General features: G+C 40.8%; 1 protein-coding gene and 1 long non-coding RNA gene across 3 annotated transcripts in view; one reads left to right on the top strand and one right to left on the bottom strand.

Annotated features, from left to right (window-relative positions):
- The window catches only part of LOC306965481 (bone morphogenetic protein receptor type-1A-like), a 72364-nt gene extending 51504 nt beyond the window's left edge, over positions 1-20860 (top strand). The window contains exons 4-12 of one of the 2 annotated variants that reach the window (XM_079559948.1): positions 12190-12352; positions 12599-12801; positions 12878-12962; positions 14185-14320; positions 15863-16055; positions 17514-17811; positions 19001-19176; positions 19250-19380; positions 20164-20860. In XM_079559948.1, the coding sequence (XP_079416074.1) occupies positions 12190-12352; positions 12599-12801; positions 12878-12962; positions 14185-14320; positions 15863-16055; positions 17514-17811; positions 19001-19176; positions 19250-19380; positions 20164-20289 (1511 nt within the window). In that variant the 3' untranslated portion in view covers positions 20290-20860. Of the gene's footprint in view, positions 1-12189; positions 12353-12598; positions 12802-12874; positions 12963-14184; positions 14321-15862; positions 16056-17513; positions 17812-19000; positions 19177-19249; positions 19381-20163 lie in introns of both variants that reach the window. The other variant, XM_079559947.1, reaches the window with a different exon arrangement.
- Positions 20861-21757: 897 nt separating this feature from the next.
- Positions 21758-22305, bottom strand: LOC306965522. Its single transcript, XR_013793030.1, has 2 exons — positions 22040-22305; positions 21758-21953 (listed from the first exon to the last, which is right to left on the bottom strand). It is a non-coding gene; the product is annotated as an uncharacterized lncRNA (long non-coding RNA).
- Between the last annotated feature and the right edge of the window lie 1149 nt (positions 22306-23454).

Raw genomic sequence — 23454 nt, 5'->3', positions numbered from 1 at the left:
TCAAAATACATGCGTTCCATTGCCGCATCCCTTGATTCCAAAGAACCAAACATTCAGGGATGTCCTGACACGGTCTGATGGTTTCCTACAGAGTAAAATCCCAACATATGCTGTTCCTGTATTTATGCTATTTAGAAATGCAAGTTTACAGTTTCAAAGAAAATTATTCAGTCGTCCAGTTGGAAGACAGTCAGTTCAGAAAGGTTTCTGAGCTCTTTAAATATTTCTGTTGTATTAAAGACGATGCGTGTTTGTTGCGATATGTGTCCCGATACGATTCTTATGGCAATGCATTAAGTAGTGTGAAAAATATCTGTTTTCTTTATAGCAAATGTTAAAGGGACTAGATGCAAGTTGGCCATTTTATGCTCACTACTGCCATCTCAGGTCATGCATGTAACTGCACCTTCTATATTAAGCTTGTGCATGACGGCACTTCGGACCCGAATTAACACCTTTCTGAGTGACAGTGCAGGATTTTAGAGGCAGTTGTGCTGAACAGGTCTGAGCTCATTCTACACATTAGGACATTATGGAACATGTAGTGGGAGGAAAATACTCAGTTTTAACATTTTTAAACTCAATTAAACTTATTGAAGTGTTAAGAGTGAAAAGTACAATAACACAACAAAATGTAGATTTAACATAAAAGTGCTGTGCAAAGAATAGAGTGCAAAATAAACCATAAACAGAGGCCTATTGCAAAGAGCTTGTAGAACAGCGCGTGCTGCACGGCCATTAGACATTTAAAAAGTATCAATACTACATATACTTCCTGTCACCCCTACACTTATCATGGGGCACTCTGATGCGGAACTACTTGCGGATTGGCAAAAATAGATAAAGAATGTCCTACAGTCCTAAAATAAAATACAAATAAATTCAAAAGAAAAAAATATTCACGACTTGTACCAAACATAAAAAGAAATAAAGGATGAATTGCATTACGGTTAGCAAGCCGGCTACCAGACCAAGAAATTCTTCAGACTTTGTTCCACTAACATCTCAATGTATTTTCCTATAGCTGTTTTTTTTTTTTTTTTTTTTTTTTTTTTTTTTTTTTTTTTTTTTTTATTCATTCAACATAAAAGCACAAGATACACTTACAGATAGTGCACCAACCCAAAAAACCCTCCCTCCCTCCCTCCACCCCCATTTACACTCATTCTCACTCATTCACACTCATTCACACAAAAAGGGCTTTTACCTACAGTACAGTACTCAGGCTCCCACAGTAAACATCACTGCAGTCAGCAAAGAAACAAAGTTCGTGGCACAGGAAACTGTGTGTGTTGCTGGTCCATTGACAGCACCATTTTCATTAGCTACAAGTTCATCCATAATTGTTTTAATTTTATTTTAGGTACTTTTTGTCTATTTTTTTTTTTTTTTTTTTTTTTTTTTTTTTTTTTTTTTTTTCCTATAGCTGTTAGCATTAGCATCAAGCGCCACTAATTATGAAGGGTCCGGATGTTTTCAGCTGTTGTCAACCATCAACCACTCTTAGGTGAGGTCATAGCCTAGCTAGAAATCATTCATTAATGTACAGACCTTTTGAAATAAAACTTTAAAACTTTCCTCAGAGCTGAATCCTATTCAGTTAGGTTTCTGCTTTTTGTGGGGTTCCGATTAGGGCTGAGCGATGGATAAAAGTCCATATCTCGATATTCATGCCAGATATCTCCATATCGATACGATATAACTATGGGTTAGGTGAAAACTCAGCATTTTTCAGAAAAATAAAATCATAATACAAAAGAGTGCAGCTTTATTGATGAAAATCCTTTTCGTTTACATCTTGCTTTTTTCGATTTTAATATCTTGAATGTTCATAACGATATATTTTTCAGCCCTAGTTCCGATACACGTGAAATAGCCACAAAACACTCATCTTAATGTTAATGAAAGAGGAACGACAGAAATTAATATAAATTCCATGAAACGGCAATGCCTCACCATACTTAAATATAGGGACTGGCGTCGCCATTGATTTGTATGGGGGTTAAACCGGCCCTGGAGGCTTATTTGTTGGAACAGGCTCAGATATCTAACAGCATTTCTGTGATTTCTTTTCCACTTCACACTTTGAAAGGTCTGAATTAGCACGCTGCAACACCCGCATTTATTTAGGAAGAACAATATCCTTTGCAAAATGTACAACCACATTTCACATTTAGAAGAAAAGAATCATATTTCTCTTCTCTCTGATGTCAATGTTCCTGCGTGTGCTTCAAATATAAATGAGGCCGTGCTTGTGCCGCCCTATAGTAGAGGGCAGTGCCAGGCGTTGAGTTTGCACTGCTTTGTCCAGTGCAGCTGCAGCTCTGAACATGAGAGGTCACCTTGTGCCCTGCCAATCAGTGCGCTCAAACACAGAGGCGCTGATAAGGCCGGGGCGCTGTGTCACAGGCTGTGATTTAGTCAAACTGCTGCCATATCACATTCACACGGGCCGGGGTAAAAGGAGCCGCTGCTCCGTCTTATCACTGGCTTCCTCCTCTTCGCCTTGGACTGTCACAACAACAACACGGGAACGGCCTTTCTCACGGCTAACAGGGCACACTTTGTTTTAGGGAATTTACACTGAATAAGTCAAAGAGCTCAAGGATTTTGGGAAATGGCTAATTGTTATTTTCCTGCCAAGTATTGTGATAGTGATTAGAGTTGAGGTTTATGTTTTAAAATTAAGACTTAAGACCTTTGTGATCTGGGAGAAGGTTACGGTGCTACAGGGAGCAAAATGTATCAAAAAAGGCTCCACAATATATTGATCAAAATTCTTAATATCACAATCTAATTATCACGAGAAGCTACAAAATCCCTGAGGTCTTCCATCTGACTGAAATGTACACTTTTTGCTCCCACATCCTCAAACAAAAGTGCTCAGTACTGTGAATTAACAATGGTGTTGGAGAGGATAGATGAAGAATAGGCAGCAGTCTGGATGTCTTATACAGGAGAAGTTTATTTACTATCTGTACGGGACCCGGAGACACTAGTCCTACCATTCAAGTCTGTCTATACTTCCACAGAAGAGGGATAAATACTCTCAGAGCATCAGACTGGCACACAAGCAAACATTCAATAGCTGAGAGCGCCTGAGCACCACAGTCAAGGCTACGACGGAGATAGTACGACTATACAGCTTGACCCAGTTTGATAAATAGTGATTTAATGTTATCCTCTAACAGGTATCTTTTAAAAATGTGCAAAAACAGGAATAACGCCAAAATACTGAGAAATACCAAGTAGTTTGCGTGTGTAAACAAAGTGACAGTTTATGTGGGATACAGCCATCCCCCACAATTCAATGCATATTTTAATATGACACTATCTTCTTTACTGTGTCAAAATCCATTCTGGTGCAAACATTAAACTGCTCTTATAGACCTTTGAAAAAGGAAAGAAAGACCTCAGCTCATTTCAAAGTGTTTTTTTTTTTTTTCAACACTATTCTTGTAATCGTTGGTTTGTTATTATCACCAAAAAAATGTAATTTAAGTTTGCTTGCACAGCCATAAATTCAGATTTAGCTAAATGTTCCCATGAGTGAATGAATGAATAATGGAATAAGAACAAAAAGATCCGTTGCCAGACAGTAAGCACATTACGCAATGCTCACACGTACTTAAATAAACAAGTCTGTATCCTCCTCTGGGCTTTACAAACAAAATCAGACAATTTTAACACCTCACACTTAAATAACCATTTCACAATGGTTGCACAATTCTGGCCACGCTTATTCTTCAAAGCATCTTATTGTCCTGTTGAAAAAGCAAATCGCTTATTATTGTTTCAGTGTAATGAAACGTTCTGTGTTGAAATTATACATTAAGGTGTCACATCCAAGATATCGCCGTTTCTTCTTCATATCGTGCTCCTGTAGCACATAGTATTTATTTTTAGATATGACATTTGGAAACATGGTGGGTCGTCTTTTCCTCTTTTCAAAAGCTCCCTCACTGATTATTTATATCAAAACCAACATTAGAGAAAGCCTGGTCTTACTCATTTCGCTGAAGTCATGAGTCAAGTCCACACTGATTTTCAGGGTGTTGTCAAGTGGAATTGGTTTGTCATACTCAAAACGTTACAAATCCTCCAGAGAAGCCCGGATGTTTGTTGCAATCTCTGAAAGGAAATGGATTACTAGAGGAGTGAGTTTCGATACTATTTAAACTCCCCCAGACCTTCTGCCTTTTTGTACTACGAAGTCCGAAACCTCCCTTCCCGCCTGTGGGCTCGCGGTCCGCGCCCCCATCCATCCCCGCACTCGAGCACAGGAAGCTGTTGAACTGATTGCTGCCGCTCTCACTTCCTCTTTGCACATGAACCGTTTCCTGCATGTCACCCAATGAGCCGTCGGCAGTGCTAAATGCCCCAAACATCCATTGTTCTCCGGAAATGTCCCTCTTTCCCTCTCGAGACTTATTCGCTCTTTGAAGCCCAGGGCCAATAGCTCTATTTGGGCACTTTTGAAAGTCATTGTGGACGCAGTCTTAGCATTGTTATAAAGGTGAAACAAATGAGCCAGTGAATACAATTAGATACAAGCATTATTTTTATTCTGGGTGTTTTATTGGTGAAAAATGTACTGTTAACTGCTTTGCTTTGACGGCAGGCATCCAAATATTACGAGTCATAAATTAGGCTCTCCTACAAATGCTTTATTTTGATAACCATCTGCAAAAGAAGCATGTCCTGAATTTAACAGACCTATGCCCCTCATACAGCGCCCCCTGCTGTCACACATCAACACTGACACATTTTACAGTTTAGACGCTTGATACAAAGGATTATTGACATTTGGAAATAAAACACATCGGCCATGCATATTGGCATCGGCCTTGGAAAAACCCATATCGGTCTTGACGCGAGCATTAGAAATGCTGCAGGTGAAGAGCTTTTCAATGAGATATGACTCTTCAGTAAACACCTCGATGAAGTAGGGATGGGACAATAAACGATAATATCGTTAACCGCGATAAAAAATGCGGCAATTGATCAATCGCCACATTTTTGGATTATTGTGCTAGAAGATAATCGGTAGATCCATCAGACAACCAGTGGCGGTAACGTTACTAGGAGTGGGTACGTCTCCATGGAGATGTGACTAAAGTCAGCAGTATTTAAGATTTCAGTCGGTTAGTTCCTCATCCAAATCCATTCTGTGATTACCCACTGCAGAAAGAGCATTTTCTGTGTCGAGCTGCTCATTAACTGTCTATTTTGTATTGATGACAACGGTATAGTCCATAATGTTACACAGTGTGCCTTTAAATACTTTATGTCTCACTCAATATGACATTTACAGCAGACAATCATCATCATTGGATCATTTCTGCAGTTCCCAGTCCCATTCCTACGATGAAGTCGTGGAAGTTGTGGGCAAAAACTGATATTGACTATTTAAAACCAAAACCCAACGCTGTTTTACAATTTACTTTTGGTATCTTTGCATCCATAGCCTTGGACTTAACAACATCTTTGACAAATCTAAAAAAATAAAAAAAATACTAGCTATGGACAAGAAATGATTCGTAGTGCAGGCAATCTGTGGGTTGAAATGGTCAGAACATGTCCGGTGAAGTTGTCAGAGCTTTGTGGATCACCACCTCGTGACATCAACGGCTGAGGGTTTCTCAAACATGCACGACTCAATCCATCTCCAGGCATGTTTTATTTACGGAGGACACGATGACATGGATAAAGCTGGAAAAGGTCAGATTTTACCATCACGCACCAAACAAGACTCTCTATCATCTTAACCATCTTAATATTCTCTAAACATTAGTAATTTAGAGATAAAAGGCTTTGGGAAGTGTTTGGGAACAAAGTGAAGATTGATATCCTCTCGTTGACTTTTTAATGAGCTTGAGGTCGCTGATTACTGCGCGGAAAAGCTCCAGGCCCAACACCGTCGCCGTAGTAACACAGGTAAACAGTTCTCGGAGGAATGGTTGGAAGGGAGCGTGTCGTCTGGAGCGGCTCGGTTTAAAGTCCTGACTCATAAAAGAGCGAGGCAAACAGTGGGGAGGGCTAAATATGTGCAGAGGACGAGCGTGGGCGGAGAGAGCACGGGCTGAAATACTAACCCAGGCACGTTTGTTTCATTGGGGAATTTGTGAGTAGCAAGAAATAAAGTAGTTGCCAAGTATGTTTGTTTTATCGTCGGAAGTGTGTCAGGGAGGTTGCCAAGTCAAGATCAATTGCAAAGGAAATGTTGCAATCAAAAGGGATAAAGAAAACTTGGCATTCGATCCAAACACTTTCCTGAATTCTGGAGCTTGTCTAAAACTGATATTATTGAACATTAATGTGGGAAAAAAGTCAGAACGAATCAGTTCAGGCGCCCTGTGTAGTTCTGGGGAAGCCTCGTGAAGATGATCATGCTGTAGAACTGAACTCCACGTTCTTTGTGCTGATGTCTGGGTTTGTTAAAAAGCATGATGCAGGAACTGGGACTGGGAAACACCGACATAAAATCCGTTGCAATACGTTAAGTGTGACGTCACAACTTCCGCTTCCGGGTCATGGCAGACCGGCAAATATGCGAGAAAAACAACCATCAATATTTCTGAAACTCGACGGAGAGTTACTGAACCTACTTATTTCTCAGACTCATTAGCCAAAAATTCCGCACCTACTGCTAAAAAAGTAATATTTACTAAAGTCACTACTTCCGGGGTTAGCATAGCTGCTGCGCCGTTAGCATGTTTCTCCGCTAACCCAAATGTACCGATTTTTGGTAAATATTACTTTTATAGCAGTAGGTTCAGCATATTTGGCTAATGGGCCTGATACATAAGTATATTCAGTAACTCTCTGTTGAGTTTCAGAAATATTGATTGTTTTATTAAAGAGTTTTTTGTAGTTTCTCGGGACCTGGAAGTCGAGCTGTGACGCTATAGTCTGTTTGTGAACTGATTAAAGTATGAATAGTCCTTTCAAGGTTGCTGCGATTTTAAAAACAGCCTTTTGGAGATGAATGGACAACGAAACGTCAGCAAACATTTGACGCACTTAAGTTGCACAGCGCTTTTTTTCAAATCCAAAATATATTCAAATAACTAAACTGCCATTCTTCTTTGATTCTGGAGAACTTCCTTCAGTCATTTTATGCCGTCACCTTTAAAGCTTTTCACAGTTTGCACAGGGCAGGACGCACATGCTGTTAGCAGTGCATACACACTTTCTTGTTTCTTTTGACAGTTTCAAAGGAGTGACAAAGGACACAGAGCTTTTTTATTCTGATTGTTTATCACTCAAACACTAGACGCTCAGGGCAAGATAAGAAAAACCTTAACCATTTGGTGAACAAAAGGTGATTCAGATGATTTTGCATACAGTACCGTTTGGAAACTCTTTAAATTTTGTTATTTCTACATGACTATTTGCACACATAACCGGAATTATGTTTAAACCAAAAAAGTTGACGTAGATTGACATTTGGCTTCAGACTATTGAACCGTTTCAAGTGACGACAATATGAAGCTCCTTGAGAAAATGCCAAGAAAAAAGGGAATTTACAATATAATAAGCAAAAGTTATTTTGTTACTTTTCTATTTCCTACATAATCCCATGTGTTCATTTGCAGTTTGTCTTCCATGAGAGTCACTCAAGGAAATGGCAATACATGAAAAGAAGTCTTTCCAAACTTTTGACGGGTACTGTAGGTTAATCGTTTGACCAGAGCGTCCAAACGCCGCTGCATTCTAGTCGATAGAGAAGCAGGAAGTGGCTCACTTTCATTAAGGCTTGATGAAGCTCGCTGCTCCATGAGGCGTTGGTTGGTGACTGTGACGCTCTCTGGTGACCTCACGGAGATGTCGGCATTAATAAGCAATCCTATTCTTAGACGGGCTTGTTCTCAGAGCAGCGACCGGGCTGTCCCACAACCAGGGCAGCTCCTGTGGACATAAACAGTACTGCCACTTTAAGAGCACATGGGCAGACCGATTACCCAGAGTGCCGTGTGCCAGACCTCAGTCTCCGCTCTGACTGCCGCGCAATTAAACACACATGTTGCCCTCCGACGCACACTCACACACACACACACACACTCACACACACACACACACACACACACACACACACACACACACACACACACACACACACACACACACACACACACACACACACACACACATATAGCGGAGGAGGCCATTTTCAGCCTGTACACGCCCTGCGCTGTCACTGCTGCTCAGCCAATCACAACAACTGCTCCAGACGCTCTCCACATTGCTTTAAGTGAACTTTAAAACCATGCTGCGTAGCTTTTTACCCAATAAATAATAATGTGTCTAAGCTGGTTATTAGGAGCCGGTTTGTTTCGTCCAGTTGATCTCGGGACATAACAACATGTGACCAGCAATGTTCCGCACTGTGGCCTTAAAAGTGAGGCCAGAGATTTTAGGTTTGTGATTTCCTCTGCTGTGCCTCGTCTATAGCCTGGAGGGATTTTTTTTCTTCTGCAAAGCGTTGCGTGGGATTAAATGCTGATTGCAGCATCTATTACAAAGTGTCACGCCAGTAATGATCACCATTAAGTTTGGATAATGATTGGGTTATTGTGTGATGATGCAAAATTACAAAGTGAAAATGGGACGGGATCTTTCGTCACCTTCGTAATAACTACATCGACAGCGCATTATTATCAGGGAAATACGTCAATCTTTCATAAAGCTGCACAAAAATGTTTTCGGACGGTCCAATCCATTCATTTGTAGAATTATCTATTTGGAAAAATATACAATTGTTTGTTGGTTTGTGGGTCTGAGTCACGACTCACTGGCGAACATAGGAGGATATGCTGCGTTTCAGGCAAATTTCTCACGGCTCAAGCTGCTCGTGAGCTCGGAGATGATCCGAGTGGCAGAGATCAGAAACTATATGAAGAGAGCAATGGTGAAGCAGATGATAAAACTTTAACTTAACAACTGCAACAGCAATAGGATTGCTGTTTGTCACTGCCTTCAATGTAACCTTATTTACTCGGGTTAGGACAAAATATCAGATCGGATTGCAATACCAAGTATCGATAATACTTTAAACTTTTGTATTTGGAGGCTTTGTTTTACAGTAACACAGCACTTTGTTACGTTTTGGTTTAATGCACTTTTCAATCCCAGCACTTCAATAAATGTCAAATGGCATTTGATTTCTAAACTTTGGACACACATTTTTACACATTTTACGATAAACATATTACTTCATAACACAGATAATAGAACAAGATGTAGAGGCGCATGTGCAGTAAACTTTTGTGGAATGTAAACAAAATGAAACTGATTCAAGGATTTAGGATCTACATAAGAGACGAGGAGGAGAGTTTATTTTTCAGACATAGCGGGACTAAAGCAGCAAAACCTGTCAGTGACTTTTACTGTCAGTCCAAAAACACAGACTGACTCGTGTTACTTGTCACCTGTGGCTGCAGTGGAGCAAAGAGGAGCGGAGTAAACCCATCATAGATCCATGAGTAAAACTCATTATAAGGTCAGTAGATTATGGATCACAGACACTACTCTGTGATGTGATGTCATCGTTTTAGTAAAAGTTGCGGAGACGTCGTAATAACGGCGCCACGTAAACGGCGTTTTGAGATCTTTCCAATCTGGGACCTAGTTTGAAAAATGTCTGTTTACAGACCCCCATAACGCCGGGCTCGTATGGACGACACACTGGATTGATAAAATATGTTTGCGTTTGGTCCTCAGCTTGACTTCGTATGGACCTTAGTTGTGAAGTGTTATGTGTGTTTGTGTTATTATGTGTTGTGTTTTTTGTTGTAGTCGCGTCGTTAATGAGTATCTATGTGGCCCAAACCACTTTTTGGTTTCAAACGGTGAAGGCAGGATTGGTTCAATATGGATCCAGGTGTGTTTGTGAACTTGCAATTACCGTAAAAATGTAGCTTACGGGCGAGGCCTGAAGAAACGTTCATATAACGTTAACATCTATTAGCTAGCTGTTTTAGCATCAACCTGTGTTTGTATATGAGTGTATTTAACTTCATGGTCTTTTGATTGATGACACATATAGTGCAGCATTATTGGAGTGATTTTTTTCCTTCCATTAACGCTTAGTGCTTCACTTTTTGATGTCCGCGCCATTTCTCAAGGCTGTTTATGTGCCGATTTTCTGCTTTTTTTTTCTCCCTCATACTCTAGTAAGCCGCCATGTTTGTTTTGACACAAGACATATAGTACTTTTCTCTGATCTACCAATTGCGCAGTTGACCCTTTGTACAGAATCAAAGAAAAGTCGTATTTTTCTCCCCTTTTGTGTAACTGTTGTCCTGAGTGTAACTGCGTGATATCTGCAGACCATCAGCTTCCCTGTTTGCGTCAGAGAGCGGGCGTCACTCCAGCCTCAGAGGGAGGACTTCTGCGGTTTGAAAGAGCAGACGGGAAAGGGGAGGAGGTTGGGGGGGTGGGGGCTAGCCGCAGACAGGCTGTTGCCGTAGCGACCGTCCAGCCCAAAGTGTAGGTGTGCAGGTGGTTCAAGTCCTGACACGACGGCGCGCGGATCCCACACCTTAAAGTGTGTGTACTGTGAGCTCAGCGCAGAGAGGGCAGCGCAGTTCAAAGACGGCGCCGTTAATGGGAGCAATAGATTACGCCACGACCTTTGGGCCACGGACGGAGGGAAATGTGCCAGATATGTTCAAGTAAAAGCGTGAGAGTGTCCTATAGGGCGGTGGAGCAGAGGTTTGAGTCCGTATAAATAGCCCGCAGCCCTTATAAGGCGCTCCATCCCCTCTCACACTGAAGTCCCACTGATACAGGAGGAATGCCTCACCTCTGCTCTGTGCGCTGGGCCTGCCGAACACTACAGCCAATTCATATAAGAACTTTCAATAATAACTCCCAAAAGACAGTTCATTTTAAAGATGTTTAACAGTTTTAGCTTCTGTTATTAGTCAACACTACTAAATACTCATTTATCTGAGTGTAGGCTTCACTTATTCAATCATCTGTAGGCAGACGGTAAGGGAAGTGATATTTTTATGGGGTGCATTGCAGACCGCTGCTTTATAAAGTAAGAATATTGACTATACTGAAGACAAAAGCTATAGATGCTGAAGGGATATGTATGTATGCAAGTGACCTAAATGACCATCACCAGTGCGGGAACTCTACTCCAATTTTAATGTTTTAAAGTGGACTTTATTTTAACGTTCCCTTGTGAGAAACAGACCTGGAGAAGTATTTCACAACATTCACGCAGTTTTGAGTTAATCCTCGGACAAAGCCGGGAAATTTAGCTGTTTCTTCTTCTACAGCATCAGCGCCTCGTTCTGTACTTCCTGGTTACACTCACGTCATTGTTCAAACCCAAAAACTGTCCTCCACATTTTTAAAGCCCAGAATCCAAAATGACCCATTCTCAGCCGTGTAAACAAGCAGCAACCTCCCTCTCTCTTGGTACAGCTGTGTTTGTTTGCCTTTTTCTGCGAACTGCATTTGTGGTTTCTGTGTTCTACATTGTTTTACTGGATGCTTTTGTACGTCTTTGTAGTGAAAAGATCCACTGAGCCCCACAAAAACACGGCAGAGAGTCCATAATGGTCCTGAAGAAAGCAGCTTTTTAAAAGTAAACAGCTAGCTTATGAGCTAACGTTATTTGAGACCAACACATTTCTTCTTCTGAAACACTGAAAACACCAAGAGCGCCTACACCTACAGCACAGTAAAGGCATGTGGGTATATTTTGACTCATCTGTCACCAATAATGAAATAAAGCTTGTATTTTATTACATTTATTGAGTGTGGCTTAACATCAAATAAACTCCTGGCATTGCCGAAGAACCACCTTTTTATTTTTGCCTCTGATAATCTCAGTGACCATCTGTAGAGGCACTCTGTAAATCGTTCTTTGAGATACCGCCCTGCCTGATAACAACAACTGCAATAACAAAGTACTGTATTGAGTAAGAGCAGGGACACAGGCGTCCTCACTGGCCTCCGAGTTCACCATCTACTGGAGGGGGCGCAAAGTACGCTTTGTTTATTCCTATGAGGTCCACACCCCCACTACAACATCGCAACAGAAAGTGATAGAAAACCAGATATTTCAAGCCCTTCCAGAGCTTTGTAATATCTGTAATTTCGGGGGGTGAATATTGGTCAATCTTGTGAAAGGCACAAATTTGACTGAGTGTGCCGTGTGTGTGACCGCAGGTGCAGGGCAGAACCCAGACCACGTCCTTCAGGGCACCGGGGTGAAGCCCGAGCCCCGTCGCCCCGGAGACGACTCCACCATCGCCCCTGAAGACGCGGCGCGCTTCCTCAACTGTTACTGCTCCGGCCACTGTCCGGACGACGCCAACAACAGCACCTGCATGTGAGTCGCAACATCGCAATGTTCCTATAACGAATTTTACAAAACTAGAAGCCAAGATATACACACACATACAAACACAATTACTTTAGTTCGGCATTATCCAAATCTTAAAGCTTCTTGACCAGAGAGTTTACAGCCTATAGGCCGGAGTATAGCCTCATTTGAAAGCTAGGACGTGCATCTTTAAACGAATAAAGTGTGTTCTGCACTGTCGCCTGTCCTGTACTCACGTGTTTGCGTGCGCAGGACGAACGGCGCGTGTTTTGCCATCATCGAGGAGGACGAGCACGGAGACGCCATCATCACCTCCGGCTGCATGAAGTACGAAGGCTCTCATTTCCAGTGCAAGGACTCGCGCTACGCTAAACCCAGGAGGACGATAGAGTGCTGCAACACCGACCTGTGTAACCGGGACCTGCAGCCGACTCTGCCCCCGCTGCCCCCCTCAGGTAGAGCGCAGGACACAGCTGTACATGCCACTGTAAAAGAGCACAGAGTAACGGCATGTTTCATTTGCTACAGAAGGGAATCCTCACTGGCTGGCCTTCCTCATCTCTATGATCGTGTGCTGCTGTACTCTCATCTGCATCACTGTGGTCTGCTACTACAGGTACGTCCACAGCAGAGGGGTTATTCTGCGTAAACGGCACTAGAGATAAGACTCTGAATGTGTCCGCTAAAAAGGAGTAGTATCATATAGGACAGGGGTTCCCGAGCTGTTTTCATCATGGCCTTTTCCAGAGTACTTGCCTTTCAATATTGATCTGCTTTGAAAGTATAGAAACACCTGAATCTGTAAGAATGACCCTTGTTTTGGTCCTAATTTCAGCATTATAGGTTTATTTAATGCGTATTCAACATTGATTTTTGGGGAAAAAAAATATTTTTCTTGATATACAACAAATCTCATTCTCCATCCTAGAATAGGTTGAATTCATGTTTCAGAATTTGATGATGTCATAATACAACTGTATGGGAGATTTTATAAGAAATCCCCAAGAAGAAAATTGACAAATATTGTACCTCATCAGTATTTGGTAGTGATTGGAATTACATATACATACAGTGGGGAAAAAAGTATTTGGCCAAAATCCAATAGAATGTCTATGTGAAACTGACCAAATACTTTTTTTTCCCCACTGTATACATGTCAAGTTCATATCATGTGCTTTTAACTATTTATTTTGAAATTGAGACTTCTCTTTTTATTTCATCATAAATCGTCCCGGGACCTGCTGTATTATATTAAGGGTTCTGTATAATTAGCTTTAGTATAACTACATTCATCAGGGTTTTTCCGCAGGGCACTGAAAAGCATTAAAAGTCATTAAACGAATTGTGCCAAAATGTAATTAAAAAACATGAACTTGGATTCAAACTGGCATTAAATCTACATTTACTGGAACATTATGACATCGGCCAACAATTATTACTGTTTAAGTCAATTGAAAATACTGAGTTTTGGCTGAAATTGACTGCATTTTTTGCCCATTTTGTCCAATTCTCTTTCCTCTGTTTGATTAAATGTTTACAAATCTTAAGAAATGAAATATGCATCTGTTTTTTTCTGCGTTTGTGGCATTGAAATATAATATCTAGGCATTAAAAAGCATTCAATTTGACTTTCTTCTGCCTGTCTAAACCCTGATTTATGTAAATCACTCATGCCACAACACCAAAGGAAGTCATTTACATTTTAATCAGAAAGTTTGCGCAGATGAAGCCAGCCACAGTTTCAGATTGTGTAAAAAACAATATTACAACAGTGTGTTTTGTTTTTTTGATTCTGTAAATCACTAAGGAGCTTGTGTTCTTACCTGGTGTTTTTTCAGGTACAAGTGGCAGACTGAGCGGCAGCGCTACCACAAGGACCTGGAGCAGGAAGTGTTCATTCCTGCAGGAGAGTCTCTCAAAGACCTCATTTACCAGTCCCAGAGCTCTGGCAGCGGCTCCGGGCTCCCTCTGCTGGTAAGGACACGCCACTGCACCGGTTTGGCTTTGTTTTGTTTGCCTTAGGTTTGAACATGTGGACAGGCATTTAAACCCCACAGGTAAAGAAATGTTACATATTGTACTATTCTTCTGTATTTCCGTTAGTGAGTGAAGTAAGTGAAGTATAGTATAAGTATAGTATATAGTAAGTACAACAATTAAGTCAAGTACAAATGAAGTTAAGTGTTGCAAACGGCTTAAGTAAATACATTTCATAAAGTAAGTTAAGTAAGTAAGGGAAAGGAGGGGAAGTCAAATAAGTTTAGTGAGTTATGCAAGTAAAGAAACTAAGTCATTAAAATAAGTTAAAATGAGTAAACTAAGTAGGTTAAGTGAGTTAAGAATGTAAAGCAATTAAGTAAGTAAATCTCTTAACCCCGGCCTGAACCAAGCACATTTGCTCCAGCTTTACCCAAATCTAAAAGCTTCTTGAGAAAAGCAAAATTGAGACGAAATTGAGGATGAAAATACAACAACAAAGTGATACAAAAACGTGCGGGAACAGTAACAATAACAGAATAAAAAAGACACAAAAACACGACTAAAGAGTGAAGAAAAGCCACAAAAGAGACAGAAATACGGTAACAACATGACAAATATTACGTCTGTTTCAAAAGTTCCAAAATGCACCTTTCAAGTTCATATGACACATTAGACACAATTTTTGCTATAACATAGTTAACACAATTATATTTAAGATTTTGCGAACAATTTCACTCAGTTTTCTTTAGTTTGACCATTTTTGATAGTTACACTTCCTTATTGGACACGGACAGGAAGTGACATAGCGAGAGGCAAAGGGCTTTAAGTCAATGGGAAATGCTGCTCTGAACTTGACCTCAATCTATGTCACTTCCTGTCAGTAGCTTAACCTCTTACCTTCCACCTGAACAGAGCACTTTCTCTCCAGTTTGGTTTTACCCAAATGTATACGCTTATTGGAAAAAGTGTAAAAAAATATATATATAAAAAAATTGACAAACAAAACAATAAAAAATGTGACAAAAAAATATTAAAAATTGCTAAAAAAGAAATAATAAAAATGTGACAAAAAAAATTTTTGGACAAAAAATCATAAAAATGTGACAAAAAAATATGTGACAAAAAATAAATAAAAATGTGACAAAAAAAACAATAAAAATGTGACAAAAAAAAACAAATTTTGATAAACAAATATGAGATAAAAAAGAATGTGAAAAGGTGACAACAACGAGGCAGCAATGTGAGGAAAAGGATCTGTTTTGTATGTCTTGGCTGTGAGGCGCTACTCTGGCCAATATGCTGTAAGCGCCAGGTGCGAACTTGTTAGATTTGGGTAAAGCCGAACTGGAGAAACTGTGCTCGGTTAAGGCGGAGGGTAAGAGGTTAAAAAAAAATCAAGTCAGTAAAGTAAGTTAAGTAATGAAACTAGTTAAGTAAGTAGGTTTCTCATTTGCATTTCGTCTAAATAACAATTTGAATATGATCTTCACAGACAAAAATCCAAACGCATAACAAACTGGTAATTGTTGCGTCCAGGTGCAGAGGACCATCGCCAAGCAGATCCAGATGGTGCGGCAGATCGGGAAGGGCCGGTACGGGGAGGTGTGGCTGGGCCGCTGGAGAGGGGAGAAGGTGGCCGTTAAAGTGTTCTTCACCAGAGAGGAGACCAGCTGGTTCAGGGAGACCGAGATCTACCAGACTGTGCTCATGAGGCACGACAACATCCTGGGTAAGAGCCTCCGCACACAGGAGGACTTCACTTTAGTGCTGTGGTTCTCAATCTGCAAGTGGAACTCCGATTATTTATTTTGATAGGCTTTATGCATGGAACTTCCTGTTGGACTGTGTGTAGGGTGACGTCTACTTCCTGTCCATATTTTCAATGAAAATAAAGTCAAATCGCTATATAACCAAAATAAACTTCACACAAACATCGACTGATCAGATGGTGATGCTATTTAAACTTTTATGTTCAACGTTCATCTTTAGCTTCAAGGCTAAAACATCCTAATTAGATTCAAACTGGCATTAAGTCTAAATTTATTGGAAAATGATGACAATATTTACTGAATGAAAAATCCCAAAATATTTTTTTTTGCTCAAAAGTTGCTATTTTGAAACACGTGCCCATTTTTTCTGTGTTTGTGGCATTAAAATATAGTACATTTTGGTATAAAAAATGGTAATAAAAAGCATTAAATTTTGACTTTTTGCCTGTATAATAAACCCTAAAACACAAAAGTCTCCTCCATTAAAGCATTTACATAATGTATATAGATTATGTAAATCTGTTAAAATACAGATTATTTACTACAGCAGAACACTAACTCCAGTCCCTAATAGGAATAAAGCAAGGACAGGAAACGGTTATCAGCTAATTTGCACACAGTCGTTTAGAGATCAGTTAGTTTAGGCTTTAATCATGGTTTCAAGTTACGTGTATTATATTTTGATATTATATGGGGTGGCATTTGGAGTGAACAGTTTGAGAACCTACAGCTACTGCTCATCCCACCACCAACATAGGCAACACAAGTGCATTATATTTAAGATCGACACCCTGACTACTATTATACTCCTGTATTGGAAATGAACAGAAGAGGAGGCACATTTTCTCTCTTCTTAGTCACTTATGTTTTGGAAAAGGAGTTGGCCATTAACTCCCTCTGCGGGCCATCCCACAGGTTTTTAAAGCAAACTTCCCTCAGATTTGGCCTTGAATGTTGTTCAAAATGAATAAAGTGTGAAAAGGCCTCACGTCTCGCGGGGGGAAAAGTGCAATGGAGTAGATTTAAAACAGTGAGACGTATCACTGCAGAGCCAGACCAGCGGACTCCAGACCGATCGATGAACCCGATCGAGTTTTAATCTTCTGAGACCAATGCCCAGTAGCACAGGCACACAGCAATGACTTACAGCACAGAGGCGGACAAAGACAAATGTGTCACGGGTATAGATCTGTATTTTTTACAGTTACATCTATCCACATTTGTTTCCACGTTTTACTGAAACCTCTTTGAATGTTTGATCCCAGACACAATATACATTACTCGTAGTGGAACACAATTTGGTCCTTGTGAAAATGTGAACTAAATATAACTTTGGCTGCACAATATGAGAAACAAAACGGCGATACTCCTGTTTTCGAATACTAAACGTCCGTTCCCGCGCCATTCTCCCCCCACAGGCTTCATCGCGGCCGACATCAAAAGCTCCGGCGCCTACATGCAGCTCTTCCTGATCACGGACTTCCACGAGAACGGCTCTCTGTACGACTACCTGAAGCAGACCACGCTGGACACGCAGGCCCTGCTCAGACTGGCCTACTCGGCCGCCTGCGGCCTGTGCCACCTCCACACCGAGATCTACGGCACGCAGGGCAAGCCCGCCATCGCCCACCGCGACCTCAAGAGCAAGAACATCCTGGTGAAGAAGAACGGGAGCTGCTGCATCGCCGACCTGGGGCTGGCCGTCAAGTTCAACAGGTGACTGCTCTCTTTGGTTTGACGTGTTTACTCATTATTTAGTGCAAGGTTAGGACTAATTGATTTGGTTTTGACAAAGGGTAAGGGATTATCCTATTTAGTACTTAAGTTATAGTTTTGTCCTAGTTTAGACCTGATTCAGCTTAGATTGTGGTACCACAATAAAGCCAGGGACACGACTTACCTCTCCAGATGCAGGGGTGTGTTCAGTCGAGATTCATTTGTGATTAATCCATGACTAATTCATTAATTCTTTTGTTGATTAATCGTGGGTTAAAGCATTAACTTTATAAGCACATTAAAGCACAGGCCGCTGATAAATGTCTGATGATCCTGATGGTCCTGACCTCACATCTGATCTCTTGCTGTTTTTTCTCAAGATCTGAGCCACACACGAGATGTGCAAAAGCATCAACAGTGTCGTCTGGCATCATGACTAGGGCTGGGTGCGGTTGTAGTTAATTTACTTTAACGATACTTGTTTTTTATACTAAAATATTTGTTGTCTTGAAAACATGAAAACATGTCAAGAAAAAAAATAGGGAAAAATGGGAGAAATAGTGGCAAAAATTGGGAATCAATTCTCGATCAAGATTCAAGAGATTTATTGTCATAGTCACAGAGAACAATTAAATTATGTTTAGAATATCAGCACTGTCATAATTGGGAGGAAATAGGGAAAATGTCATTAATAAAACAATTGCAAAAATTGGGAAAACGAGAAAAAATTGGGGCCAAAATGAGAAAGATTGTGTAAAAAGATAATGGAAAAAAATTGGGATTAAATTGGGGTAAATAGGTAAATATTAGGAATAAAAATTAGGAATGAAGGGGGAATGGGAAAATTAGAAAAAGAAATAAGGCAAAAATAAGAAAGAATTGGGGAAAATGGGGAAAATCCTTTATTTTAGCTGAAACTACCAAGTCACTTCCCTGGACCAACAGCATCCAAAGTTCGATCTAAAGAGATAAGATTATTTTTGGTACCTGCTTTCGTAGTTCGTACCTAAAAATTTTCACACCATACTGGTATTGTTTAACAGTACCCAGCCCTAATTATGACACTTGTCAGAATCATAGTGTGGCTCTTAGATGTTACTGGGATGTTTCAGAAACCCTCTGACTCTATGGAGTCGTCGTGCTCATAGACAGCATGTAAAGTCTCTTGTTTTTGTCCTTGTTGCTGCAGCGACACAAACGACGTGGACATCCCCCTGAGTAATCGCGTGGGCACCAGGCGGTACATGGCTCCAGAGGTGCTGGACGAGAGCCTGAACAAGAACCACTTCCAGGCCTACATCATGGCCGACATGTACAGCTATGGCCTGGTGGTGTGGGAGATGGCGCGCCGCTGCATCACAGGAGGTATACAAATCTCAACCTCAAGCTTTAACCCCAAGATAAACCTGAGTCTAAACCCAAATGTTCCTCTTCTCAGGCATCGCTGAAGAGTACCAGCTGCCCTACTACGACATGGTGCCGTCAGACCCCTCCTACGAGGACATGCTGGAGGTGGTGTGTGTGAAAGGCCTGAGGCCCACAGTGTCCAACCGCTGGAACAGTGACGAGGTACTGTATGTTTATCACTGGTGCACAAAGTACTTGATTCACATTGAATGACATTGGGTCATGCTGTAAGGCCAGACCATCTCTGTAGTACAGCCATAACCGTGCACCCGCTAATGCTGATCAGTGCGGGACACCATGCTCTGAAACAAGGACAAGCCCAGGAGGCGGTGCACCGTTTCAGAGGAGCGCTGGGGTAGCCAGGTTTCCTCTGGGTACTCTGGTTTCTCCTGCTTTTCCTTTAGAGTAGAGCCAGTTCTCTGGCAGAATCAGTCCAACAGCTGTAAGCAGGAGCTAATGTACGTCCTTTTGTATACACATATTAAGTAGCCATGTGCTCTGGGAGCAACTCACTAGGGCTGTGCGATATTGACAAAGATGAATATCTCAATATTTTTTTCTTTCCTGATAATATTTTTGCAGACCATCAGTAATATACAAACATCAGAATTTTATCGCTTTGTCGCTCAATAAGATTGTTTTTTGAACAGGACGGCAAATATTTTTCACAATATTTTCCGTCTTTTTTTTTTTTTTTTATCAATTCCCAATTTCTTTTTAATCCCCATTTTATACAATTACATTTTTACCCTGATTTGTTTCCCTCTTTTTTTTTCACTAAAACCCCAATTTCTTGACATTGGAGATTTTCTCAATATTGTAAATTTGCATATCTTCCAAACAGCACTTAAGATATTTTCTATCTACTTATTCATATCATACATATTGCCCAGCTCTAGGACCGACTCCATATTTGTGCTAACCACTCGGGTGTGTTTTTCGCAGTGCCTACGAGCCATGCTGAAGCTGATGTCCGAATGCTGGGCCCATAACCCCGCCTCGCGCCTCACCATCCTCAGAGTGAAGAAGACTCTGGGCAAGATGGTGGAATCGCAGGACATTAAGATGTGACCTCCGCCCTCCCCTCGCTCCCCCGCTGGACTGGACTCGCCGCACCCTGGACCACAACGAGGAACTTTGGAGAAAACGTACGCAGGATTTCGGGCTGAACTTTGGGCCTGACAGTATGTTCCTCCTCCGAACTCAAGGGGGCGAGCTCCCACGTATGACGCTTTCCGTGAAAGCCACCAAGACAATGAATAGGTTTGACGACTTCCTGCGCGCGGCTGAGGACGGAGGTGTTGAAATGAACAATTTTATAAGGACCTCGGCCTTCCTCGAGTTTTGCCTGTGTTAAAGAAATACCAAGAGATTTTAGAATGTGTTGTCCTGCTGCGTGGGGTTCCCTGTTGGTGTAATGGTGAACTAAAAGAGATTTTCAAATGTACAGTTCTCATTTTAGCCAATCACCGCGAAGTCTGAAAATGCAGCTATACAACAAGGTATATTTATAAATTTATAGATTTAGTTAAAAAAAATTAAAAAAAAACAAGGGTTGGTCTGTAGCAGCACCTGGTGTATTTTAATCAGATCAAATATGGACCTAAATAGGGAATTTAATAAACACTGCAGTTATTTTTTTTTATCTGTCTAATTTTTTAGTCAGAGCACAGGTGGCTCTTGTTGTCATTAGCCTGGAGTGAGGTTAGCAACATTAGCATTGCAAATTAAATTAAGCATTTTATAACCGTAGAGGTTCAGACAGACACCAGGGGGCAGCAGAGAAAAACTAAGGGGTTAGGAACACAATAAATATAAAAAGTATTGTAGTGGTGTTTTTATTTACTGCCAACACAGTGCGTCGCCATGTTGTTTTGCCAACTCGAGGGTTGTCTGTAAATCCCGCCCACTCATGTGATTGGTTAAAACACGGCTGATCATGCAGATCTCGCGACAATCCAGCCCTTGAGCGCAACGTTAGCTTACAACAACTTGCCTGATAAGCTACTAGCCCTAGCTTACAAGAACTAGCCTTGACTCACAGGAACTAGCCCTAGCTTACAGGAACTAGCCCTAGCTTCCAAAAAGTAGCCCTAACTTACAAGAACTAGCCTTGGTTTACGGGAATTAGCCCCTTCTTACAGGAATTAGCATTAGCTTACAAGAACTAATCTGCTGGTTCTATAAAATTGTTAGTTTAGCTGCTGCTTTTACAATATACTGAAGGAGAACAAAACACACTTCATTCCAGACCTAGAATAAATTGGACACAACCAGAGCCTTTAAATATTTTACACTTTTATTAGTCACGTGGTTTATTTTTATGCTAACAGGGAACTGGGAGCCGCAGGACAACACAATCCCGATGGGTATTTGTTTGGTTCTTTGGATGACTTCTTCAGGACTGTGCTCTCCTGCCATAATGAAATATATCTCACTCTTAAAAGTAGAGTAAAGTATAAGAATAAGGTACTATTAAAGATATGTGAATTCTATTGTGTAAATATTAATGTTAGATGCCGTGCCTATCATAAGGAGATTTTTGTTTTGTTTTATAATGAGAAAGCAGACTATGCTGCAGTGGTGTTGACGTCCGGTTGACTTTTTCTTCTGAGAGATGTGTACGCAAGAGGAGTTACCATGGAAACGTCTCCCGTCCCGTTTGCGTGAGTGAGGGAATGTGTGCGGATGGCGGCGGTGCCGAGAGAGTGTACAGCAGCGTTAAATACCACAGGCTAAAGAGTCAAACCAAACAAAAACCTTTCCACAGTGAGAAGACTGAAGTGATCGGTTTTCCTCTGCGCGCTCCAGTTTCATCCACAAAACATGTATAATAGGGGCGAGGGCTGTACAATAAAGCATGTTTAAATTAGTTTGAATGAATAGTATGGAAAATGACTTTGCAACTTCAAAAACATGAAAAGTTGCAACTGAATTCACAACACGACGGGGACAAACCCTCTTAGTGATGAGACAATGACATGGACATCTGCACAGCGCCACCTATTGTTCTGGAGTGTGCGTTAGGCTTTTCAGATGAACAAAACACATGGCCACTTTTTTTAATTTGGAGCCTTCTCAGAAATATAAGAGTTGAAAGTGTTTCATTTCAGTTCTCAAAAAAAAAAAAACTTCTGAAGTAATTTAGGTCAGATTGAGAACAGCTCTGGCTGTTTAAATACTGTACAAATGCTGCTACTACTACCAGAATTTCTTAAAGAATGCACAGTTCTTCGAAAAAAACATAAAATAAATAATTATACCTTGGAAAATCAAGATAATTTTTTGTACATAAAATGACAAATACTTAGAAATTGTGTTAAAATGGCCTTCCTGGTGGACATCATTCGATTAGACGCACAATAGAGGCTACTTGGCTTAACATTTCACTGAGTATACCGAACAAAGTACATGCATAATTTGTATTACAAGTGACAAATACCTCTCTAAATATGTGAGCGGACTCAAAATTTTGCTGGGAGCGGGACATCACCAGCTCGTCTGCTTTGACTCCAGGTGGCCAAACATAAGATTAAAAAATATATATTGGGTCACCTTTTAAATGATCATTAAGGGCATGTTTTAAAGTGTAAGAGTTGCTTTAATTCGCTGCTGTGCACTCTGATCGTCGTGTGTGTGTGTGTGTGTGTGTGTGTGTGTGTGTGTGTGTGTGCGTGCGTGCGTGCGTGCGTGCGTGTCTTGTTAACAGCTGTATTATTGTACGTATTGAATATGCAGGAAACCCCAGTATAGGATAATCTCGAATATGTTCCTGATTTTCGGTGGTTTTTGTACAGCATCTGGTTTGGTGCCTTATGAGTTTACCAAGGAAAAAAACTGTATACAGTCTGTCCATTGTAATGATTTTTAAGTAAATAACCTTATTTTAGTACACAACTGACGGCGTCTGTGTCTTTTGTTTACATTTCTTTTCTTTCTTTCTTTCTTTTTTATTTGAGCAGCTGAGTATTCAGCAGATGACATGACAAAACAATCAAGCTAACAGGTAAGATGCCCAAAAGGAGTAGGCAGAAGCAAGGTGCTTGTACACGCCTACCCCCTTCCAAATTGACATAGTTAAAGGTAAACATTTACAGTTAGTTTCACAAGAGAATACTCAGTAGTGGTAAACTACACACAGTATGTAGCCACAAGTGCCATGGGGCAGACTGACAAGTGTTACTGCCCCTAAAATAAGGCAGGTGATAATTAAACTTTTATAAATACATTTTGGTG

The sequence above is a fragment of the Gobius niger genome, assembly GCF_951799975.1.
Source record: "Gobius niger genome assembly, chromosome: 7".
Taxonomy (NCBI): domain Eukaryota; kingdom Metazoa; phylum Chordata; class Actinopteri; order Gobiiformes; family Gobiidae; genus Gobius; species Gobius niger.
The sequence above is the reverse complement of the archived record's forward strand: the minus strand, read 5'-3'. Positions and strand labels throughout refer to the sequence as shown.